Source organism: Schistocerca serialis, chromosome 10 (genome assembly GCF_023864345.2).
Source record: "Schistocerca serialis cubense isolate TAMUIC-IGC-003099 chromosome 10, iqSchSeri2.2, whole genome shotgun sequence".
Lineage (NCBI taxonomy): Eukaryota > Metazoa > Arthropoda > Insecta > Orthoptera > Acrididae > Schistocerca > Schistocerca serialis.
Genome location: NC_064647.1, coordinates 179,806,674 through 179,828,498, shown reverse-complemented (window position 1 = coordinate 179,828,498; position 21,825 = coordinate 179,806,674). Strand labels below are relative to the sequence as shown.

The window sequence follows — 21,825 nt, the reverse complement described above, 5'->3', positions numbered from 1 at the left end:
GGCGGAACAACCGAAACCAGTGGCGTGGTTGTAATGAACCGACACCACAGTGGCAACAAAACACAGCGCCACAATGGAACGCCAACCCAGGTCCATCACAGAACAAGTCAGGGAGTTACAACCAACCACCACAAAACCAGAGCCATACACAATATCAAAATACACCATCGGGGAGGCAGGGAGGCCAACCCAACAGTAACAACAACAACAACAACCAGAACCACAATGTGAGGTTAGTGGAAGTGACAGACAACTGTCAACCCACTAATGCTCATCCGTTAAACTAAAGACAGCCACAATACGCTCTCCGTTGTTGGCTGCAGGATGGTGTAGTGAGGGCACATTCACGGATGTATGCTGAGATACAATGAACGAACAAAAATAGAAAAGGAACTTGTAGACATACCGCAGAAGTGTAACCGAACCGACAAAAGTGTTGTGCAGGCTATATTGCAAGCAGATATGTACGGAGCACCAATACAGATAACAGTCGATACCGGTGCGTCAACCAATGTCATGAGTGCAAATTTTTACAAGTACTTGAGTCAAAATAATAGAATACCAGTATTGCCAGTGAAGAATTGTCGTGTTACAGGTGCAATAGGTGCACAATCTCATATCATAAAGCACCAGGTGCAAGTCGAGTTTACGGTAGGAAATGAAGCAATGAAAAGCTCGTTCCTAGTAGTTAAGGGATTAGGTGTTGCTTGCATCCTGGGGATGGAATTTTTACGCCAGAGGGACGCAAAAATCGACCTCTTGTGTGGGGAAGTAAGCCTTATGAATGAGGGTAGACGTGTAATTTTGCCATTGTTGAGGACACGGGAAGTGCACGGTAAATATTGCCGGAACTTTCAGTCGAGATTCGAAGGAATACAGGTAATGAATTTATATTCTGACTTAAGTACAAGACAAGCATATTATAAAGAATTTATTACTGAAGATAAAGAGGAAAAAACGAAACTGATAGCCATGAAAGTCAGAGAGTCAGAACATTTGACTGAAGCACAACAAAACAAATTGAGTCAGCTACTTACAGATTATGAGAATGTGTTTTCGGAAAAACCCAGTGTTATCGAGGGCTACACCTATAACATCGAAGTGGTACCTCACGATACTTTATGTCATGCAAACTACATCATCCCGTGGTCAAATAAGGAGGCAGTTACCAAGGAAATAAGAAAAAAATACTTACAAAGACTTAAAGAAGTTAGCTTAGTAGAGCAACTGTTACATATGAATAATAGGTTAAGTTTATAGTGTATTTTTTTGTGAGTAAACGTTCAGATTTTAGTGTAACATTTAAAGACAATGAGGCACACAAGATTAGTGTGATTAAATTTTGTAGATGTTAAGGAATAATAGTATTTTGAAAAAAAATGAACGTAGATTTAAGAATATTTTAAAAATTTCATGTTGAAAAATGCTAAAAAATAATATTAAAAAAAAAAATTTTTTTTCAATAGCATGTAATGATGACAGAATTTTTCATTAGAGTGTCATGAATATTTTTGAACTGTAGCAGTAACGCAACTTATGAAATTAAATATTATAGTGCATATGTTGTTCCATGTATTTATGTCTATACCGATCTTGAAATATGCTCAAGCATAATTTACTTAACAATATGAGTGCAGGGTGTACATCACCCAAGGTACCTCATGTGTTGTGGACAAGATACAAAGCAAATCAGTAAACGCGACTACCGCTTAGCACTGTTAAAATATATTGCCATCTGCTAAGGCAGAGATTTACACGAATTTATCGTGTAAACAAAAGTCACAAATCAAACACTAATCTAGGAACTTGCACGCTAGGCCTAGATTATAAAATGTGTACGATAATGCGAGAGGCAAAGTTTTGTAAAGTCGAGCCTGGCTCTGGAGGGCAAGTACGCAATGAGTGGGCAAACATGACATGGGGACTTACCTCAGATCAGACGGAAATACAATTGTATAGTCAAAAAAAAAAAAAATCTGAAGGCAAGTACGACTCTAAGTGGAAAATGAAAAGAGATAATTAGTGCGAGAGACTGGTAAAATCCAGCACTAGCCAAAATCCAGTTCAGACTGAATGAAATACATTAGTGTTTGTGAACTAATCGAAACAGTTACTTCAAGCAGTGTGAAAAACTGTGAAGGTGAAACTGTAATACGGACAGTGAAGTGGTAGTATTGAACGTTCAACAGCGGTAAGGACGCCAAACGCCAATATTACGCACGAAAAACTGTGAATTTGCTTATAAATGTAAACTGTTAACGTGAAGTGAACCCACAGTCAATATTTTTGGGACAGACTGTAGTTTCAGTGAGCACAATAATGCGAGATTGGAATGCGATGCGTGGACTGTTGCAAAACAGCGACCGCAGAAACGGCGAATGTTTGTGCTAAGCTCGTATTGGGACACTCACCAGTGCCTGCGAGTGCGGCGAAAACATAAATAATTTTATCAAGACAAAAACTGACGTGTAATGGAAACAGTGGCGCATCAAAACTTCATTCACAGGAGAAGATCCATGTCATGTATTCTGAAAGACAGACACTCGGAAACTGGCGAAAGCTTAACAACAACTGCCGCACTAATAAATGCTTCTTCCCCACTAGCGTAACCATCTGCAGCGGGAAACAAATATTACGTTGGTTGTGTGTATGTTTCATGTACTACGTCAGAGATGCGTAGCTGAGCTGACTCCTGCCAACAAGCGCGGGAGGCGGATATCATCCCACTCCGCACGCCTGGGCTCGACAGAAGCGCATCACCAACGGTGCAGCCGATCAGCTGATTCTGACGTTCCGCGACGGCGAGAGACACGCTGGCGTCGAGCGGGCATTGACCTCTCCGCAGCCGCCTCGACCGCCGAGCACCGAACACACCAACCGACGCCGTCGCGAGCTAAACGTCGCGGCGTAGATCATCAACGACACCGCAATCAATTGTTATAATGACCTCATTTTTTGCATAGTGCAACAAAAATATTTGTATGCACATCCTGTACTCCAATGACATTCGAGAAACAATTAAGTGAAAGTGACCAAAGCAGTTAGTCTGTCGCTCCGCCAAGGTTTTCCCCAGGTTTCCCTACGGCCGCGCCAAATGGGGAGCGAACAGTTGACACCCCTGGGACTTCAAATATTCCGGACTAACTCGTGGTTGTATACCTTGAACCTCATCTGTATTACACCTGGTGGGCAACACACCTCAGTAATTTAACGATTTAAATAAACCATGTGACATATGCAAACTGTGAAAGGAAAATCTGCGTGTGGACACTGTGGACATGAAAGTGGATATATTTATGTCAAAAAACAAGAACATTTTTTATGACATAAACATTTCGGGGGGCAATATAGCGTCCCCAGTGCCAAATTTTTATCATGTAGCCGTAAAATAATAATTTCTCTGTGTAGGTTTAGATTGCAAAGAAATAATTTATGACAGAATGATCTAAAGAGACGACAAGTTACACTCTTTTGTTAATTTTTTAGTCGACCTTACTTCCTCTTTTGTCTTGAATGTGGATAGATGGTCAACGTGCGAGTGCTGACAAATGTAAGCATATTTGTATGAGTTAAGCATATAATATACTGATTTAATATTATTGTGCACTTTTAATTTGTAAGAGGTGATCCCGATTCCATGTCCGCCTTCCTTGAATTAACCTGCATTCAAGTAATTCACAGCTCAACAATCGCAGCGGCCGATGCAGCCAACGACGCCATTACGTGGCGATATTAACTTATGAAAAATTAGCGGAAACAGAAAACTCGCCCGCTATTAGCATAATATTAATTTTTCTCCACAGCCGCATGAAGTTGCAGAAATACTTAGCTTTAAGATTCTTATTTTTAGTACCATAGCCGAGATCCAGAGCCAGGACTCTGACTACAATACAATGGTTAACGAAGGTAAGAAAAATACTCTCGCGCGTGTGTGGGCCGCAATTTTAATTAATAACTAAAGATCTTATGCTTTAAGGTGAACTGACTAGCCGAGGAAATTAATATAAAAAGTTTATTACATTGTTCAACTTAAATATCATTTTTATTAAGGCCCACCACGTAAGTCGGCAACAATCAAAAAATAATAATAACAATAATAATATATATATTAAATTACGATGGCCGACGGACACGAGAACCTGATACTTTGCATGCTACAACTTGCTAATAAAAGGTCTTAGAGAGCAAATTTCATTCTCCTACTGCTTTCCATAATTTACAATTAGTGATTTTTCTACGAATTCCAAAACTGGTTATTTCTAGCCCACTTTTACAAAAAAAGCCTCTCCTTCAAACTCTCTAAACCATTGTCACTTGAGAGATCATATTCTAACCACTTCAAAAATGTTTTGCAATGTGAGAATATAAGGCCCTAAGAAAAGAATAACATGGTGGAGGTGCACTGAAAATGGGCCCATATTCCACTGGTAGTCGAATTAAATTTGACATCTTTTATTATCTTGTACAATCATTTAACATTCTCTGTGGAAGATAATTTCAAATGCCCTGATGACTAGGAAATGAGCTTGAGTCAGAAAAACTGAAAGTAAGTTGTCTTTTTTGTTGTTTTAATACTTCTGTAGCGCATTCAGCTCAAAAAAATGCTTTTAATAAAATATTAAATGGAATAACAAGAAGAAGAGAGCAGAAGAAGGGCGGGGGGGGGGGGGGGGGGCACAAGAAGAGGAGAGCAGAAGAGGGGTGGCCACAAGAAGAGGAGAGCAAAAGAGGGGGGGGTGGCCACAAGAAGAGGAGAGCAAAAGAGGGGGGGTGGCCACAAGAAGAGGAGAGCAAAAGAGGAGGGGTTAAAAGAAGAGGAGAGCAAAAGATGGGTGGGGCACAAGAAGAGGAGAGCAAAAGAGGGGTGGGCACAAGAAGAGGAGAGCAGAAGACGGGGGGGGGGGGGGGGCACAAGAAGAGGAGAGCAGAAGACGGGGGGGGGGGGCACAAGAAGAGGAGAGCAGAGGAGGGGGGTGGGTCACAAGAAGAGGAGAGCAGAGGAGGGGAGTGGGTCACAAGAAGAGGAGAGCAGAGGAGGGGGGTGGGTCACAAAAAGAGGAGAGCAGAGGAGGGGGGTGGGTCACAAAAAGAGGAGAGCAGAGGAGGGGGGTGGGTCACAAAAAGAGGAGAGCAGAGGAGGGGGGTGGGTCACAAAAAGAGGAGAGCAGAGGAGGGGGGTGGGTCACAAAAAGAGGAGAGCAGAGGAGGGGGGTGGGTCACAAAAAGAGGAGAGCAGAGGAGGGGGGTGGGTCACAAAAAGAGGAGAGCAGAGGAGGGGTGTGGGTCACAAAAAGAGGAGAGCAGAGGAGGGGGGTGGGTCACAAAAAGAGGAGAGCAGAGGAGGGGGGTGGGTCACAAAAAGAGGAGAGCAGAGGAGGGGGGTGGGTCACAAAAAGAGGAGAGCAGAGGAGGGGGTGGGTCACAAAAAGAGGAGAGCAGAGGAGGGGGTGGGTCACAAAAAGAGGAGAGCAGAGGAGGGGGTGGGTCACAAAAAGAGGAGAGCAGAGGAGGGGGGTGGGTCACAAAAAGAGGAGAGCAGAGGAGGGGGGTGGGTCACAAGAAGAGGAGGGGGGTGGGTCACAGGAAGAAGAGGGGGGTGGGGCACAAGAAGAGGAGAGCAGAGGAGGGGGGTGGGGCACAAGAAGAGGAGAGCAGAGGAGGGGGGTGGGGCACAAGAAGAGGAGAGCAGAGGAGGGGGGTGGGGCACAAGAAGAGGACAGCAGAGGAGGGGGGTGGGGCACAAGAAGAGGAGAGCAGAGGAGGGGGGTGGGGCACAAGAAGAGGAGAGCAGAGGAGGGGGTGGGGCACAAGAAGAGGACAGCAGAGGAGGGGGGTGGGGCACAAGAAGAGGAGAGCAGAGGAGGGGGGTGGGGCACAAGAAGAGGAGAGCAGAGGAGGGGGGTGGGGCACAAGAAGAGGAGAGCAGAGGAGGGGGGTGGGGCACAAGAAGAGGAGAGCAGAGGAGGGGGGTGGGGCACAAGAAGAGGAGAGCAGAGGAGGGGGGTGGGGCACAAGAAGAGGAGAGCAGAGGAGGGGGGTGGGGCACAAGAAGAGGAGAGCAGAGGAGGGGGGTGGGGCACAAGAAGAGGAGAGCAGAGGAAGGGGATGGGGCACAAGAAGAGGAGAGCAGAGGAAGGGGGTGGGGCACACGAAGAGGAGAGCAGAGGAGGGGGTGGGGCACAAGAAGAGGAGAGCAGAGGAGGGGGGTGGGGCACAAGAAGAGGAGAGCAGAAGACGAGGGAGGTACAAGAAGAGGAGAGCAGAAGACGAGGGGGGCACAAGAAGAGGAGAGCAGAAGAGGTGGGGGGCACAAGAAGAGGAGAGCAGAAGAGGTGGGGGGCACAAGAAGAGGTGGGGGGCACAAGAAGAGGAGGGGGGCACAAGAAGAGGAGAGCAAAAGAGGAGGGGGCACAAGAAGAGGAGAGCAGAAGAGGAGGGGGGCACAAGAAGAGGAGAGCAGAAGAGGAGGGGGGGCACAAGAAGAGGAGAGCAGAAGGGGAGGGGGGGCACAAGAAGAGGAGAGCAGAAGGGGAGGGGGGCACAAGAAGAGGAGAGCAGAAGGGGAGGGGGGCACAAGAAGAGGAGAGCAGAAGGGGAGGGGGGCACAAGAAGAGGAGAGCAGAAGGGGAGGGGGGCACAAGAAGAGGAGAGCAGAAGGGGAGGGGGGCACAAGAAGAGGAGAGCAGAAGGGGAGGGGGGCACGAGAGGAGGGGGGCACAAGAAGAGGAGAGCAAAAGAGGAGGGGGGCACAAGAAGAGGAGAGCAAAAGAGGAGGGGGGCACAAGAAGAGGAGAGCAAAAGAGGAGGGGGGCACAAGAAGAGGAGAGCAAAAGAGGAGGGGGGCACAAGAAGAGGAGAGCAAAAGAGGAGGGGGGCACAAGAAGAGGGGAGCAGAAGACGAGGGGGCCAAAAGTAGAGGAGGGGGCACAAGTAGAGGAGGGGGCACAAGTAGAGGAGGGGGGCACAAGAAGTGGAGGGGGCACAAGAAGTGGAGGGGGCACAAGAAGAGGAGGGGGGCACAAGAAGAGGAGGGGGGCACAAGAAGAGGAGGGGGGCACAAGAAGAGGAGGGGGGCACAAGAAGAGGAGGGGGGCACAAGAAGAGGAGGGGGGCACAAGAAGAGGAGGGGGGCACAAGAAGAGGAGGGGGGCACAAGAAGAGGAGGGGGGCACAAGAAGAGGAGGGGGGCACAAGAAGAGGAGGGGGGCACAAGAAGAGGAGGGGGGGCACAAGAAGAGGAGGGGGGCACAAGAAGAGGAGGGGGGCACAAGAAGAGGAGGGGGGCACAAGAAGAGGAGGGGGGCACAAGAAGAGGAGGGGGGCACAAGAAGAGGAGGGGGCCACAAGAAGAGGAGGGGGGCACAAGAAGAGGAGGGGGCCACAAGAAGAGGAGGGGGGCACAAGAAGAGGAGGGGGGCACAAGAAGAGGAGGGGGGCACAAGAAGAGGAGGGGGGCACAAGAAGAGGAGGGGGGGCACAAGAAGAGGAGGGGGGGCACAAGAAGAGGAGGGGGGCACAAGAAGAGGAGGGGGGGCACAAGAAGAGGAGGAGAGCAGAAGAGGAGGAGAGCAGAAGAGGAGGAGAGCAGAAGAGGAGGAGAGCAGAAGAGGAGGAGAGCAGAAGAGGAGGAGAGCAGAAGAGGAGGAGAGCAGAAGAGTAGGAGAGCAGAAGAGGAGGAGAGCAGAAGAGGAGGAGAGTGAGAATGGAAAAGCAGAGTGAAGGAAAAGGAGGAGAGCAGAAAAAGAGAGGAGCAGAAAAGGAGGAGTGGAAAAGAAGTGGAGCAGGGGAGGGGAAAGGACGGACAGGTATGGTGGCAGAGGGCAGCACACAAAGAGGACGAGGAGATAGGATAAGGGGTGAAAACTGTTGTGTGGAGGGTGTGGGGGCACTAGGTTGAGGGGGGGGATAATTTCAGGAGAAGAGAATTTATTGTAAAGATAACTCCCATCTGCGCAGTTCAGAAAAGCTGGTGGTGGATGGCCCATGTTGTGAAGCAGCCATTGAAATCAAGCATGTTATGTTCCACAGTATTTTGTGCAACAGTCTGATCAACTTTACTTTTGGTCACTAGATGACAGTGGTATTTCATTCCTAGTAGATAGCAGGTTGGTAGTCATGCCAATATAAAACGTGGTACAGTGCTTACAACCGAGTTGGTACACAACATGGTTGCTTTCACAGACAGCCCAGACTGTGATGGAATAAGACTAGAACAGGGAGTGGTCAGTGAGCGGACTGGTTTTGCACCTAGGTCTTCCACAGGGATATGATTGCTGTGGCAAAGGTTTGGAATTATTAGTGGTATAGGGATGGACTAGAATGATGTGGAGGTTTGGTGAGCAGCAGAACATCACTTTAGAGGGGTGAGAAGGATCTTAGGTTGTATTTCCCTCTTTTTGGGGCATGACAATAGATAATCAAAGCCCTGATGAAGGATGGGGTCAGTTGTTCCAGTCTGGGGTGCTACGGGTGATGAAGGTGGCACCCTTTTGTAGCTGGCTCTAGGGGATGGTGGGATGATGGGAAGTGTGGGGGGAAGAGGGTTGGGGGAGAGTGTGGGGGGAAGAGGGTGGGGGGAGAGAGTGTGGGGGGAAAAGGGTGGGGGGGAGAGTGTGGGGGGAAGAGGGTGGGGGGGAGAGTGTGGGGGGAAGAGTGGGGGGGAAGAGGGGGGGAGGAGGGTGGGGGTGGTTGTTTGTTGTTTTTTGGGGAAGGAGACCAGACAGCGAGGTCATCGGTCTCATCGGATTAGGGAAGAACGGGGAAGGAAGTCGGCCGTGCCCTTTGAAGGGAACCACCCCAGCATTTGCCTGGAGGGATTTGGGGAAATCACGGAAAACCTAAATCAGGATGGCCGGACACGGGATTGAACCGTCGTCCGACCCGAATGCGAGTCCAGTGTCTAACCACTGCGCCACCTCACTCGGTGAGGGAGGGAGGGAGAGTGTGGGGAGAGTGTGGGGGGGAGAGTGAGGGTGGAGAGTGTGGGGAGAGTGTGGGGGGAGAGTGTGGGGGGAGAGTGTGGGGGGAGAGTGTGGGGGGGGAGAGTGTGGGGGGGAGAGTGAGGGTGGAGAGTGTGGGGGGGAGAGTGAGGGTGGGAGGAGAGTGTGGGGGGGAGAGTGAGGGGGGAGAGTGAGGGGGGAGAGTGAGGGTGGAGAGTGTGGGGGGGAGAGTGAGGGTGGAGAGTGTGGGGGGAAGAGGGTGGGAGGAGAGTGTTGGGGGGAGAGTGTTGGGGTGAGAGTGCGGGGGGGGGGGGGGAGGCGGAAGGGCACGGTGGGGTGGGGGGGGGGGTAGGAGAGCGGTGGGGTAAGAGAGCGGGGGGGGTAAGAGAGCGGGGGGGTAAGAGAGCGGGGGGGAAGAGTCCAGGGGGGGAGAGTGTGGGGGCAAGAGTGTGGGGGGGAGAGTGTGGCGGGGAGAGTGTGGCGGGGAGAGTGTGGGGGGGAAGAGTGGGGGGGAAGAGTGTGGGGGGGAAGAGTGTGGGGGGGAAGAGTGTGGGGGGGAAGAGTGTGTGGGGGGGAAGAGTGTGTGGGGGGGGGAAGAGTGTGTGTGTGGGGGGGGGGGGAAGAGTGTGTGGGGGGGAAGAGAGTGTGGGGGGGAAGAGTGTGGGGGGAAGAGTGTGGGGGGAAGAGTGTGTGGGGGGGAAGAGAGTGTGGGGGGGGAAGAGAGTGTGGGGGGGGAAGAGAGTGTGGGGGGGAAGAGAGTGTGGGGGGGAAGAGAGTGTGGGGGGAAGAGAGTGTGGGGGGGGAGAGAGTGTGGGGGGGAGAGTGGGAGGGATGGGGGGAAGAGTGTGGGGGGAGAGTGTGGGGGGGAGTGTGGGGGGGGGGAGTGTGTGTGTGGGGGGGAGTGTGTGGGGGGAAGAGTTTGGGGGGGAAGAGTTTGGGGGGGAAGAGTTTGGGGGGGAAGAGTGTGGGGCGAAGAGTGTGGGGGGGGGAAGAGTGTTGGGGGGGGAAGAGTGTTGGGGGGGGGAAGAGTGTTGGGGGGGGAAGAGTGTTGGGGGGGGGGGAAGAGTGTTGGGGGGGGAAGAGTGTTGGGGGGGAAGAGTGTTGGGAGGGGAAGAGTGTTGGGAGGGGAAGAGTGTTGGGGGGGGAAGAGTGTTGGGGGGGGAAGAGTGTTGGGGGGGGGAAGAGTGTGTGGGGGAAGAGTGTGTGGGGGGGCGGAAGAGTGTGGGGGGGAAGAGAGTGTGGGGGGGAAGAGAGTGTGGGAGGGAAGAGTGTGGGGGGGGGGGAAGAGTGTGGGGGGGAAGAGTGTGGGGGGGAAGAGTGTGGGGGGGAAGAGTGTGGGGGGGAAGAGTGTGGGGGGGGAAGAGTGTGGGGGGGAAGAGAGTGGGGGGAGGGTGTGTGGGGGGGGGGAAGAGTGTGGGGGGAAAAGTGTGGGAAGGAAGAGTGTGTGAGGGGAAGAGTGTGTGCAGGGAAGAGTGTGTGGGGGGAAGAGAGAGGGGTGTGGGGCAGAGAGTGGGTGGGGGAGGGGGAGAGAGTGGGGGCAGGGTGTGGGGGGAGAGAGTGGGGGGCAGGGTGTGGGGAGAGAGTGGGGGGCAGGGTGTGGGGGAGAGAGTGGGGGGCAGGGTGTGGGGGAGAGAGTGGGGGGCAGGGTGTGGGGGAGAGAGTGGGGGGCAGGGTGTGGGGGGAGAGAGTGGGTGGTGGGAGATGGTGTGGGGGAGAGAGTGGGTGGTGGGAGATGGTGTGGGGGAGAGAGTGGGTGGTGGGAGATGGTGTGGGGGAGAGAGTGGGTGGGGTGAGAGAGTGGGGGGAGAGGGTGTGGGGGAGAGAGTGGGGGGAGAGGGTGTGGGGGAGAGAGTGGGGGGGAGAGAGTGGGGGGAGAGGGTGTGGGGGAGAGAGTGGGGGGAGATGGTGTGGGGGGAGAGGGTGTGGGGGAGAGAGGGGGGTGAGTGGGGGGACTGTGAGTGGGGAGGGGTGTGAGTGGGGGGGGAGTGAGAGGAGGGGGAGAGTGGGGAGGGAGGGAGTGGGGAGGGGTGTGAGTGGGGGGGAGTGAGAGGAGGGGGAGAGTGGGGAGGGAGGGAGTGGGGAGGGAGGGAGTGGGGAGGGGCGAGAGTGGGGAGGGGGGAGAGTGGGGAGGGGAGAGAGTGGGGAGGGGGAGAGTGGGGAGGGGGGAGAGGGGTGATGGGGAGAGTGGGGATGGGGTGAGTGGGGGGTGGGGGGAGTGGGGAGAGTGGGGAGGGTGAGACTGGGGAGGAGGGAGACTGGGTAGGGGGAGGGGGACTGCGGGGAGGGGGTGAGCGGGGAGGGGGAGAGCGGGGAGGGGGAGAGCGGGGAGGGGGAGAGCGGGGAGGGGGAGAGCGGGGAGGGGGAGAGCGGGGAGGGGGAGAGCGGGGAGGGGGAGAGCGGGGAGGGGGAGAGCGGGGAGGGGGAGAGCGGGGAGGGGGAGTGCGGGGAGGGGGAGTGCGGGGAGGGGGAGGGGGAGAGCGGGGTGGGGGAGAGCGTGGAGGGGGAGAGCGGGGTGGGGGAGAGCGGGGAGGGGGAGAGCGGGGAGGGGGAGAGTGGAGAGGAGGAGAGTGGGGAGGGGGAGAATGGGGAGGGGAGGTGTGGGAGAGGGGGAGGGTGTGGGAGAGGAGGAGGGTGTGGGAGAGGGGGAGGGTGTGGGAGAGGGGGAGGGTGTGGGAGAGGGGGAGATTGGGAAGGGAGAGGGTGTGGGGGTTCAGTGGAGATGGGTGCGGGGTGTGGAGGGCCTGATGGGGAAAAGTGCGGTGAGGGGGGAACGGTGTGGGGAGGGGGGAAGGGTGCGGGGAGGGGGGAAGGGTGCGGGGAGGGGGAAGGGTGCGGGGAGGGGGGAAGGGTGCGGGGAGGGGGGAAGGGTGCGGGGAGGGGGGAAGGGTGCGGGGAGGGGGGAAGGGTGCGGGGAGGGGGGAAGGGTGCGGGGAGGGGGGAAGGGTGCGGGGAGGGGGGAAGGGTGCGGGGAGGGGGGAAGGGTGCGGGGAGGGGGGAAGGGTGCGGGGAGGGGGGAAGGGTGCGGGGAGGGGGGAAGGGTGCGGGGAGGGGGGAAGAGTGCGGGGAGGGGGGAAGAGTGCGGGGAGGGAGGAGTGTGCCAGGGGAGTGCGGAGGGTAGTGTGGGGGGAGAGTGTGGGGGAGAGTGCAGGGGGAGAGAAGGAGGGTGGGGGGGAGATAGTGCGTGGGGGAAGAGTAAGGATGTGGGGGGGGAGGATAACAGTGTGGGGGTAGGGTTAGAGTGTGGGGGGTAAGAGTGTGGGGGGGTAAGAGTGTGGGGGGGTAAGAGTGTGGGGGGGTAAGAGTGTGGGGGGAGGGTAAGAGTGTGGGAGAGTGGGTAAGAGTGTGCGGGGGAGGGTAAGAGTGGGGGGAGGGTAAGAGTGTGGGGGGAGGGCAAGAGCGTGGGGGCAAGAGCGTGGGGGCAAGAGCGTGGGGGCAAGAGCGTGGGGGCAAGAGCGTGGGGGCAAGAGCGTGGGGGCAAGAGTGTGGGGGCAAGAGTGTGGGGGCAAGAGTGTGGGGGCAAGAGTGTGGGGGCAAGAGTGTGGGGGCAAGAGTGTGGGGACAAGAGTGTGGGGGCAAGAGTGTGGGGGCAAGAGTGTGGGGGGAAGAGTGTGGGGGGAAGAGTGTGGTGGGAAGAGTGTGGTGGAAAGTGGCATAGGAGGTATGTTTATAAACTAGATGTGAGTGATAATGCCTAACTGTGAAGGGCTTTTTGAGACTTCCAGGATACTGGGAAAGGGAGTTCTTGTCACTGCAGATATGCCATCCCCGGGTAGCATGGCTGTATGGGACGTTTGTTATTGGATTGACAGCTGCTGTCAAAATGGAGGTATTGTAGCTGGTTGGTGGGTTTAATATGGGTGGAGGTGTGGATGGAGCCAACAGAGAAGAAGGTGACATGCCGAGTTGTGGAGTACGAGGTGAAATGGATGGGAGAGGAAGTGCTGGGGCTGTGAAGGCATGAGAATAGGGAGCCTTGGCCTTGAGTCCAGATTATGAAGATATCATCAATGAACTTGAACCAAACCAAGGGCTTCGGGTTCTGGGAAGCTAGGAAGGTCTCCTCTAAATGGCCTGTAAACATATTGGCTTAGGAGGGTGCCATGTGGGTGCCCAAGGCTGTGCTGCAGATTAGTTTGTATACCTTCCCTTCAAAGGAGAAGTAGTTATGCGTTACAATAGAGTTAGTTAGGTGAATGAGGAATGAGGTAGTGGGTTTGAAGTCTGAAGGACACTGGAAGAGTTGCTGTTCAACTGTAGCAAGACCATGGGCAGGGAGGATGTTAGTGTATAGAGAAGTGGCATCAGCAGTGACCAGGAGATAAAGGGGTGGGGATGGTGGAGGGTCGATGAACGAAATGGTTGATATGTTTGAAGTGGGCGCTAGGTTATGGGCAATTGGTCGGAGGTGTTGGTGAATGGGGATTGAAATGTTTTCTGTGGGAAAACAATAACCAATTACAATGGGTCATCCAGATTGTTGAGTTTGTGAATTTTGGGGACCATGTAGAAGGTGAGAGTGTGGGGGTTATCACAGGGGTGAGGAGGGAAATGGATTGAGGGGAGAGGTTCTGGGAAAGACCTAAGGCCTTCAGCAGGGATTGGAGGTTATGTTGGATTTCCATGATGGGATCACTCTGACAGAGTTTATAGGTGGTATGACAACCAACCTGCTATCTTTTGGTTGTGCCCGTCTGCAACTCAACGGGTTATCTTCACAATTAGTAATAATCTATCCTATTCCTGATACTGTTTCTAACACTAAGTGTGCTAAACCTTAAACCATTATTAAACTAGCACAACAATAGCATTATACAATAAAAACAAGTACTAATTATTCTCTATAACATCTATCTAATCCAAAAAATTTACACAATGTGACAGTGGCGTAAAATCTGCGTACTATTTATACAACGTGTGTCGCAGCTGTCAAGCAACAATTTTACTACAATGGTCTCCACTGCCTTGGCAATGCAAGTTAAACTGTGAAGCTTAAAACCAATTTCATTCTATAGTTATAGCATAAAAACTAAAATACGCTATGATGTGTTGCCACAAAAGACACTCCTTCTTTGAAATTTTTCAAGATATTCAGCTTTTATCTCACTTCCTTGTCAAACAGATTTTTTGATATTTCCATCCCCAGAGTGTAGTAAACAATTATAGAACATAATAAAATATGACAGATTTAATTTCAGTACCAGTGGAATATGGGCCCATTTTCAATGCACCTCCACTTTGTTGCTGTTCTGTAGAACCTTATATGGTCACATTGCAAGACCAAATATAGTTTTTAGGTGGTTTAGAACATGACATTTCTAATGTTCTAATGAAAATGGTTTACAGTGTTTGCAGGAGGCTATTTTGTAAAAGCGAGCCAAAAAAGGCAGTTTTGGAGTTTTTTGAAAAATTGTCAACTAGTAATCAATTTTAATCAGTAGAAAAATAGAATTTTGTACTCTAATACCTTGTATTGATAAGTTACAGTATCCAAGGTCTCAGGGGTATCCCGCAGTGACTTCTGGAGATATAAAAAGCTAAGCTCCACATTTTTTTGAGCATCTATTGTTTTTGGCTGACTTTGCTTCAAATTATCCAAATGTACATTGTCCAGGAAATCTTTTATTATTATTATTTCACTAAAGGGAGTGCAAAAAGTTATACAAGATGACCTAGTTTTGTTTCTTTCAAGAAAATGTTACTGGAGGTATTATGTATCCAAGCTGCTAAAAACTCACTGATGCACTGTTGATAGCTGCACTATCGAGTCTAACAAATGATTATACCTCCAGAATGATCATGAAATTTTATCAATGTTCATTAAGAACATGTGTGCTTGTTAAAAAAATTTTTTATCAAAATCCGTGACAGCCAATCGTGAATCTCTAGACCCCATGTACAATGCAATTAGCTTTCCACTCTTATTAACTTTTGCATGCTGTTTTGTTAGTTATCCCTGTCTTGATTATTACCCTATCTTCCACCTCCAAGCTCATACATTTTCAAATCTCATCTGGTGCAGTCCCAACATTAAGCTTTTCCTTCTCATCCTGTCTGGTGTATAGCCTCTGACCTGGGCTCTGGTTTTCCTAAACCTTGCCAATTCTTTTCCTTCTCACCTCTTCCTGCCCCTTCAACCCTTTTCAGGAGAATAACTCATTGGCTGCGATGGCCTGCGCATTTCCTTAGCAGTTATGTGTGTTTTCTCTCACCCTCCTTCACGAGTAGACTTTTCATCTGTCCCACTATATTATGTTTTCAAAAAAATTTATTGATATATACTAATTAGTTTGCTACAGTGTCTAACTACAATAATAGTTTAAGAAAAATGTGTCAAAATACAACTGAGATATAAAAGACAAGGCCTACTTACAAAATACGGATTAATTTTCAGCGGCGATATTCTTCTGTTAATGGCCATGAGGACATATTTTCTCTTGCTTCCTTGAACAGGAGTTTTGATCTGGAAATAAAATGAAGGTTCATAAACAACAACAACAACAACAACAACAACAACAACATAGGAAATGGAAAAGTGACTTTATTTTAATTTCTACCAAATGAAACAGAACAGGCTAACAAGGGGACCATACCTACTCATCATTACCGATTTCGATCAGAATTATGGTATATGCAGGGCTTGGCCAGAAATGAAAGAGGTAGGAGTGGAAGCTCCAGATGGTCAGGCATTTAGAAAAAATAAAGCATTTTTGGTGTGCTTTGGGCAAGGCACAAGGCTTTTATGTTAGCGTGATTTCCAGGAGGTTGTCAGTGCAGTGGGAATGTTAGAGAACAGTAATCCTAGGGTCTTGGTATCAAGTGTCTATGTGGAAAATTTTTTATTTTTTTTTTTTTCATTCTCAAATTTTACATTACTTACACAGCAATAAACTTAAATAATGCTAAATACATTGTATTTATTGATGTTTTCATAAAATGCATGAAAAGGAAAGGCAAAGGAAAATTTGGGACTGGAAATAAATTTCGAAGGAAAGGCTGTACTTACGATGTCCATGAGGACTGCAAATAACATTTTGAAAAGGGACTGTAATTAAAGTGTTTTGGACTTTGGTACTGCAGTAGTTTCATTTTGAAGTGTAAGAGGACTTTTTCAAAATACATTCCATTGTACATCACTATCTATCCTTCCCAATATTTGGCAAAATTTTGCATTATGCATTGTTTGCTGCCAAACGGTGTGATGAGAGAGAAACTTTTATGAATGGAAACCAGGTCCGTTTTTCATGAGAAACTTTTATGTAATTATGCTTTCCCTGTTTTTATAAGTATCACTCCAGCATGCATACGTCAACTAAAAAATTATAAAAGGATCTAATTTTGTATAAGAAGTTCTCATTTATGCATTAAAATCTCTGCACATAAATTTATTTGCAAATACCAAAATTTCCTTTGTCTTCTCTTTTCATGTCTTAGGAAAATGTTAATAAATTCTGAGCATTATTTCAGTTTATTTGCAGTGCAAACAACATAAAAATTAAAAACAAAAAATTTTAAATGTCAGGTTCGATCTCATAACCCCCTGACTACTGTTCTGTACTCTTCCTACTGCACTAACCACAATGTACAAACTGTGCTAAAATAAATGGCTCACGTCTTGCCTGACCTGTGCAAAAAATGCTACTACTTTTTTCTACATGCTTGACCATCAGGAGCTCCCAAACCTGTCAATTTCCTTTCTTATCAAGCCCCGCACACATCATAAATCTGGACGAAAGTGATGGTGATGATGAGGTGACACAGCCCCTTGTATGAGATCAATTATTTCTGGAGGAAGATATCAGAAAAGAAACATCATCAAAAGAATAGAAATAAGGTACATACAAATACTTTTACAATTATCATACTTAATAATTACTGTTCATGTTGCTTCTGCATAATGTTTCACTGATTGTATCAACTCTCATTTGCATTGTGATATATATTGTGAAATTTTGAAAATTCTCGTGTGCCACGATAAAGTTGTACTGTTACCATCAATTACAGGCTTAAACTTAGTTGTGCCATTTTTAAATTTCTCATTTCATTATGCCATTACATGAGAAACAGGTTATTTTTTAGAGTTTTTGGTCACTTACAAAACTATATTTTTGTTAATTACCAGTATGAGTGTTTTGCATACAAACTTATTTTGGAGCAAATCAGCATGTGGGGTTCACAGTTCTGCCGAAGAAATCATCACCCCAGAATTTCATTGAATATAAATGCAAATAAATATGCGTTTTTGAGAATTTTCAGACACTACCATTGTCCTCTGCATAACCTAGAAGCAATTTGTAGGAAATTGGCATTTGTGATTTAGTTACTGTACTAGATATTCTAACATATTGTATTACATGTAGTTTTCCCTAAAAGAGTAGCAGCTCTATATATTGTCTGCATTTATTGTAAATTAACTCTGTTTTCGAGTTTGCTAACAACAGTAATTAACCTCAAAACATTTTAGAAAACTAGTCATTTTTACCACAAATTCTTGTGTTGCCTTTACAGAAATCTTGTTTTCTGTATTTGCTTCAATTCTTATAGGAAATTAGCAACTTTTTAGCTCAACAGATTACAAGATAATCATTGGAGTTAATTTAGTTATTTGTTTACTGCCTTGTCATACATTACTCCAGCCAAAATGCTGTCCTACTGTGAATGCTGTTCTCGAACATGGGATGAGTTGGTTGACATTCATAAGCAGCTGGAAATCACCCTAATTGTTGTCAAATGATTGGCAGCTGCTGCAAATCGGTGTGCTGAAGAGCACACGAGTGTGTTGAAGAGCTCCTGAGAAACGTGTACCTGTGATAATGGTACCAGGCACCCTGTACAGGGTGGATGGGGACGAGGAAGGACTCAGGGTGTTGTTCCAATCCGCCTACCCAATAAGTTTCAGGTACTGTCTTCCACTGAAATTGAAACTGAGCCTGTTTTGGAGAAACCTGTTTTATCCTATGTCAAGAGGAGGCAAGCATGAAAGGGTAGGGGTCTATTAATCGTTGGTAATTCAAATGTATGGTGAATGATGATAGGCCTTAGAGAAATGTCAGGAAAGGATGCCAGGTGCACTCAGTGTGTGTGCCCGGGGACCGCATTCAACATGTTGAAGAGGCTATTCCGGCAGCCACTGAGGGAACAGGTTGCAACCAACTGCAGATCGTGGCGCATGTTGGAACAAATGATGTCTGTCGTCTGGGCTCCAACGTCATTCTCAGGTCATTCCAGTGTCAGGCAGGAGGAGGTTGAGAAGACCACCCTTGCGTATGGAGTTTCAACAAAGTTCACAATTTGCAGTATTGTCCCCAGAACTGATTGTGCCCCTTTGGTTCTCAGTTGAATGGAAGGACAGAACCAGAGATTCTGAAGGTTCTGTGACAAGATAGGCTGAGACGTCCTGGACTAGTGCTATAGGGAAGTCACACAAATCCATGGGTGAAAGGAGACTTGTCACATAGGATGAGAAGGAAAGGAGACTTTCCCAAAATCTACCCCTTTTTCTAGACCTCTCCAGTCATTTTCCTTCACCCCTCTTCCTTCCCCTTCAACCGTTCTGCCTGAAAAAGCTTGACTGATAATAATCTTCTTTTATGTGTGTGTTCAGCTGCCGCTTGGTGAGTAGATTTTATATCTATCCAATCAAATTATTTAATAATAATAATGTGCTATATAGGACAGGGAGAGGTAGCACCTTCCACTATGTAAACTTTCAACTACAGACCGGTCCTCATCACCTCCCCTACCTCTTTCTCCCTCAGAGAAGTGCAGTACAGAACAAACGCAATTTATCCCAAACCCTCTCCAGCCCTACATTGCTGTACTTAATGAAAAGTATCATACTGCGTGAGGCAGTGCATGCTTCAGCAGAAAATTGCATATTGAAATGAGTAAATCTCCAAAACAATTCTCCAATAAATGTAAATAATCACACTCAAGTTACCAATGACAGCAAATCGGTTAGACTGTAACAATGCACTGCAGCTATCAAGCAATGTCCAGTTGTATGTAGCGGTAATATAGCAATACGGAAGTCCACTGTAATGAACCTTCTGCAGTAGCAATTGTAAGGAATTTTCATTATTCTAATTGCAACAACTTGCACCATAGCATGCACTGCCCTGTGAGGTAGGTCGAGTGGCTAAAGCACCTAACCTCACCTTTCTGCTGTGCCCAGACAGAGTACTGCTGGGCCTCAACTTAAATGCACTTACTGAGGCATTTCGTGCCATCCCACTGACTGAAGGGCTAAAATTCTGCAACACCTACCCAGTTTTCATTTACAAAAAGCACAAGAACATGAAGTGCTGCCTATGTAATACAAGTAAACAGAAAAACACTCGCTTTTGTTAAGAAAAGATTCAAATAGACGGGCCAACTGGAACAAATTTATCTTTTGACAGGAAATCATTTACTTTGAAGTGCAGTGGTTTCCTAAGACAATACAAAGAACAAAGCACTTCCCCAATTAAGACTGTGCCTAGTACCAAAGCAGAGTGTGCCAAATCTTAGAACAGCACATTACTTACAGTGGCCCACAGACCGTCAGTGATTTTCTTTGCTAACTCATGTGACAAGCGAGGCAAACTGCGGCATTGTCTCTGACAATAAGGAATGGCCCTATAGCTGCTGCTGCAATGAACTGCCAGTGCTGAAGCTGCCCTCGGTGTAGTACAAGTACAACAATGCAAAGGAGAGCAAAGGAGTTGGGTGGCTTCCCTTAGCTCCAGAATATATACTCAGCTATGTCATTTTTTATGAAGTACTTGCTCAGGCTTCTGTCAAGTGCTCAGTCGTAATTCCCTCCCACCCACCAAATTCAGAAGGTTCAAAGAGAGCTTTGCCCCCCCCCCTCCTCCACTCCCCCCCCCCCCCCCCCCCCACCCGCCAATTCTAGAGGTTTGAGAAAGGATTGGAAAGTAACATACAATAATTTTTTTCTTCCCTGTTACTGTAGCTGGAATGTTGAAATTTCATAGCATTATAGTCTGAAGTTTGTGATACAGAGGGTATTTTGTTTTCATATGCAGCTCTGGCGAGAGAAGCCTGGACTATGATACAAAAATGGTGCGTGTCTTACTGTCATCAGTAACGAAGTTTAGTCCAATACTTGTGGGTCAAAGAGCATACACCAAGTGAAATTCACAGGGACATGTGTTGGGTGTACAGGGATGACTGTATGAACTGTAGCAAAGTCTCCAGATGGTATGTATTCTTCCAAGAAGGCTGTGTGAACCTTAATGATTTGCCACACTATGGCAGCTGCAACCTTGCAGAATGTTGGTGCCACTGAAGCAGCAATTTTGAGCAATGGCATTTGCAATTGCAAACCTTATTGCAGCAGTTCAACATTTCCTACTGTGCAGTGTACAATACTGTTCATGACATGTTGAAATTTGATAAACTTAGGACTTGCTGGGTGCCTAAAACATGACAGACAACCACAATGGTCAGCAAAAGATTACATGTAATGTAGTGGCATCACTTTTTGAAAGGATTTGTCACTGGTGATGAGTCATGGGCACACCACTATGTGCCCAAAACCGAGCAGGTCTCCATGGAGTGGAAACATTCTGGTTTCCATTATGAAAAAAATTCAAAGAGGCTCAGTCTGCTAGGAAAGTGCTTGTGACAGCATTCTGGGATATGCAAGGCATGTTACTGGTGGACTTTTCTAAACACAGGATCACTGTGAATGCTACAGGCTACACTAAAACTTTGGTTAAGTTGCGTCATGCCCTTTGCGATGAACACAACAAAGTTAATGCTGACGGTGTCAAACTTCTTCATGGCAATCTTCGCCTCGATATTGCTGCTCTTGTTCATGAGAAAATTACCAAATTTTGGTGGTAGGTGCTCCAGCATGCTCCATACAATCCAGATCTTCCACCATTGGACCTTCATCTGCTCAGCCCCAAGAAGAAATTCCTGATTGGCCAACGCATTGCGACAAATGTGGAAGTAAAATTGGCAGTCCCTACGTGGCCATATATCATCCAAACGCAAACTGATACCACTCGTGGAGAAATGTGTTGAGAATGTTGGTGAATATGTAGAAAAGTAAGTGAAAGATTTAAGTTGATTTGAGATTTCTTTTGTTTTGTTACCTATTAAACTTTTTGGTATTAAAATTATTGTTCATTACTTTCCAATCTTTCCTCATACATCTATGTGAGCCACAAAGCTCGCATATTGCTGACAATACATCCTGACAATGTTATCCAATGACATGTCCTCACACATATTGCTGCTCTTTGTGCTAGAACATATATGGCCACTAGTGCCGAGCAATGTATAAAACTCATATAAAGGTATTGAACTGAATGATCACATTATTGTGAAAAGGATAGATTGCTACTTGCCATACAGTGGACATGCTGAGTTTCAGACCAGCACAAAAAGAAGACTGCTAAACAAGTAAGCTTTAGGCCAAAAGGTGTTCTTATGAATTAGACAACACACACACACACACACACACACACACACACACACACACACACACACACACACACACGATCACTGTCTTAGGCTGCCGAGGGAACACTGCTTGGTCTCAGCAGCCAGAGCCAGTAGTCTCGTGTGCGCGCGTGCATGTGTGCGTGTTGTCCAATTCAGGAAAAGGCCTTTTGGCTGAAAGCTTAATTGTTTAGCAGTTTTTTGTGTTGTGCCTGTCTGCAACTCAACATCTCTGCTGAATGGTGAGTAGCAACCTATCTGTTTCATAATATTGTCATTATTCTATTCTGGATTTTTCATTGCTTGAACTGAACAACCACTCTTTCCTTCTCATCTTGTCCAGTAAGTCTCTCCTGACCCCTGGGTTCCCCATTTCCTGAAACTCACTATTCATTTTCCTTAACCCCTCTCCCTTTGCCTCCACTCCTTCTGCCAG

General features: G+C 48.3%; 1 protein-coding gene across 4 annotated transcripts in view; it reads right to left on the bottom strand.

The window, feature by feature from the left end:
• LOC126424774 (nuclear RNA export factor 1-like) overlaps nucleotides 1–21,825 on the bottom strand; it is a 223,084-nt gene that overhangs the window by 115,022 nt on the left and 86,237 nt on the right. For all 4 annotated transcript variants that reach the window (XM_050087533.1, XM_050087535.1, XM_050087532.1 and 1 more), the window contains one exon: nucleotides 15,310–15,399. In XM_050087533.1, coding sequence (XP_049943490.1) covers nucleotides 15,310–15,399 — 90 coding nt within the window. The remainder of the gene's footprint in view (nucleotides 1–15,309; nucleotides 15,400–21,825) is intronic.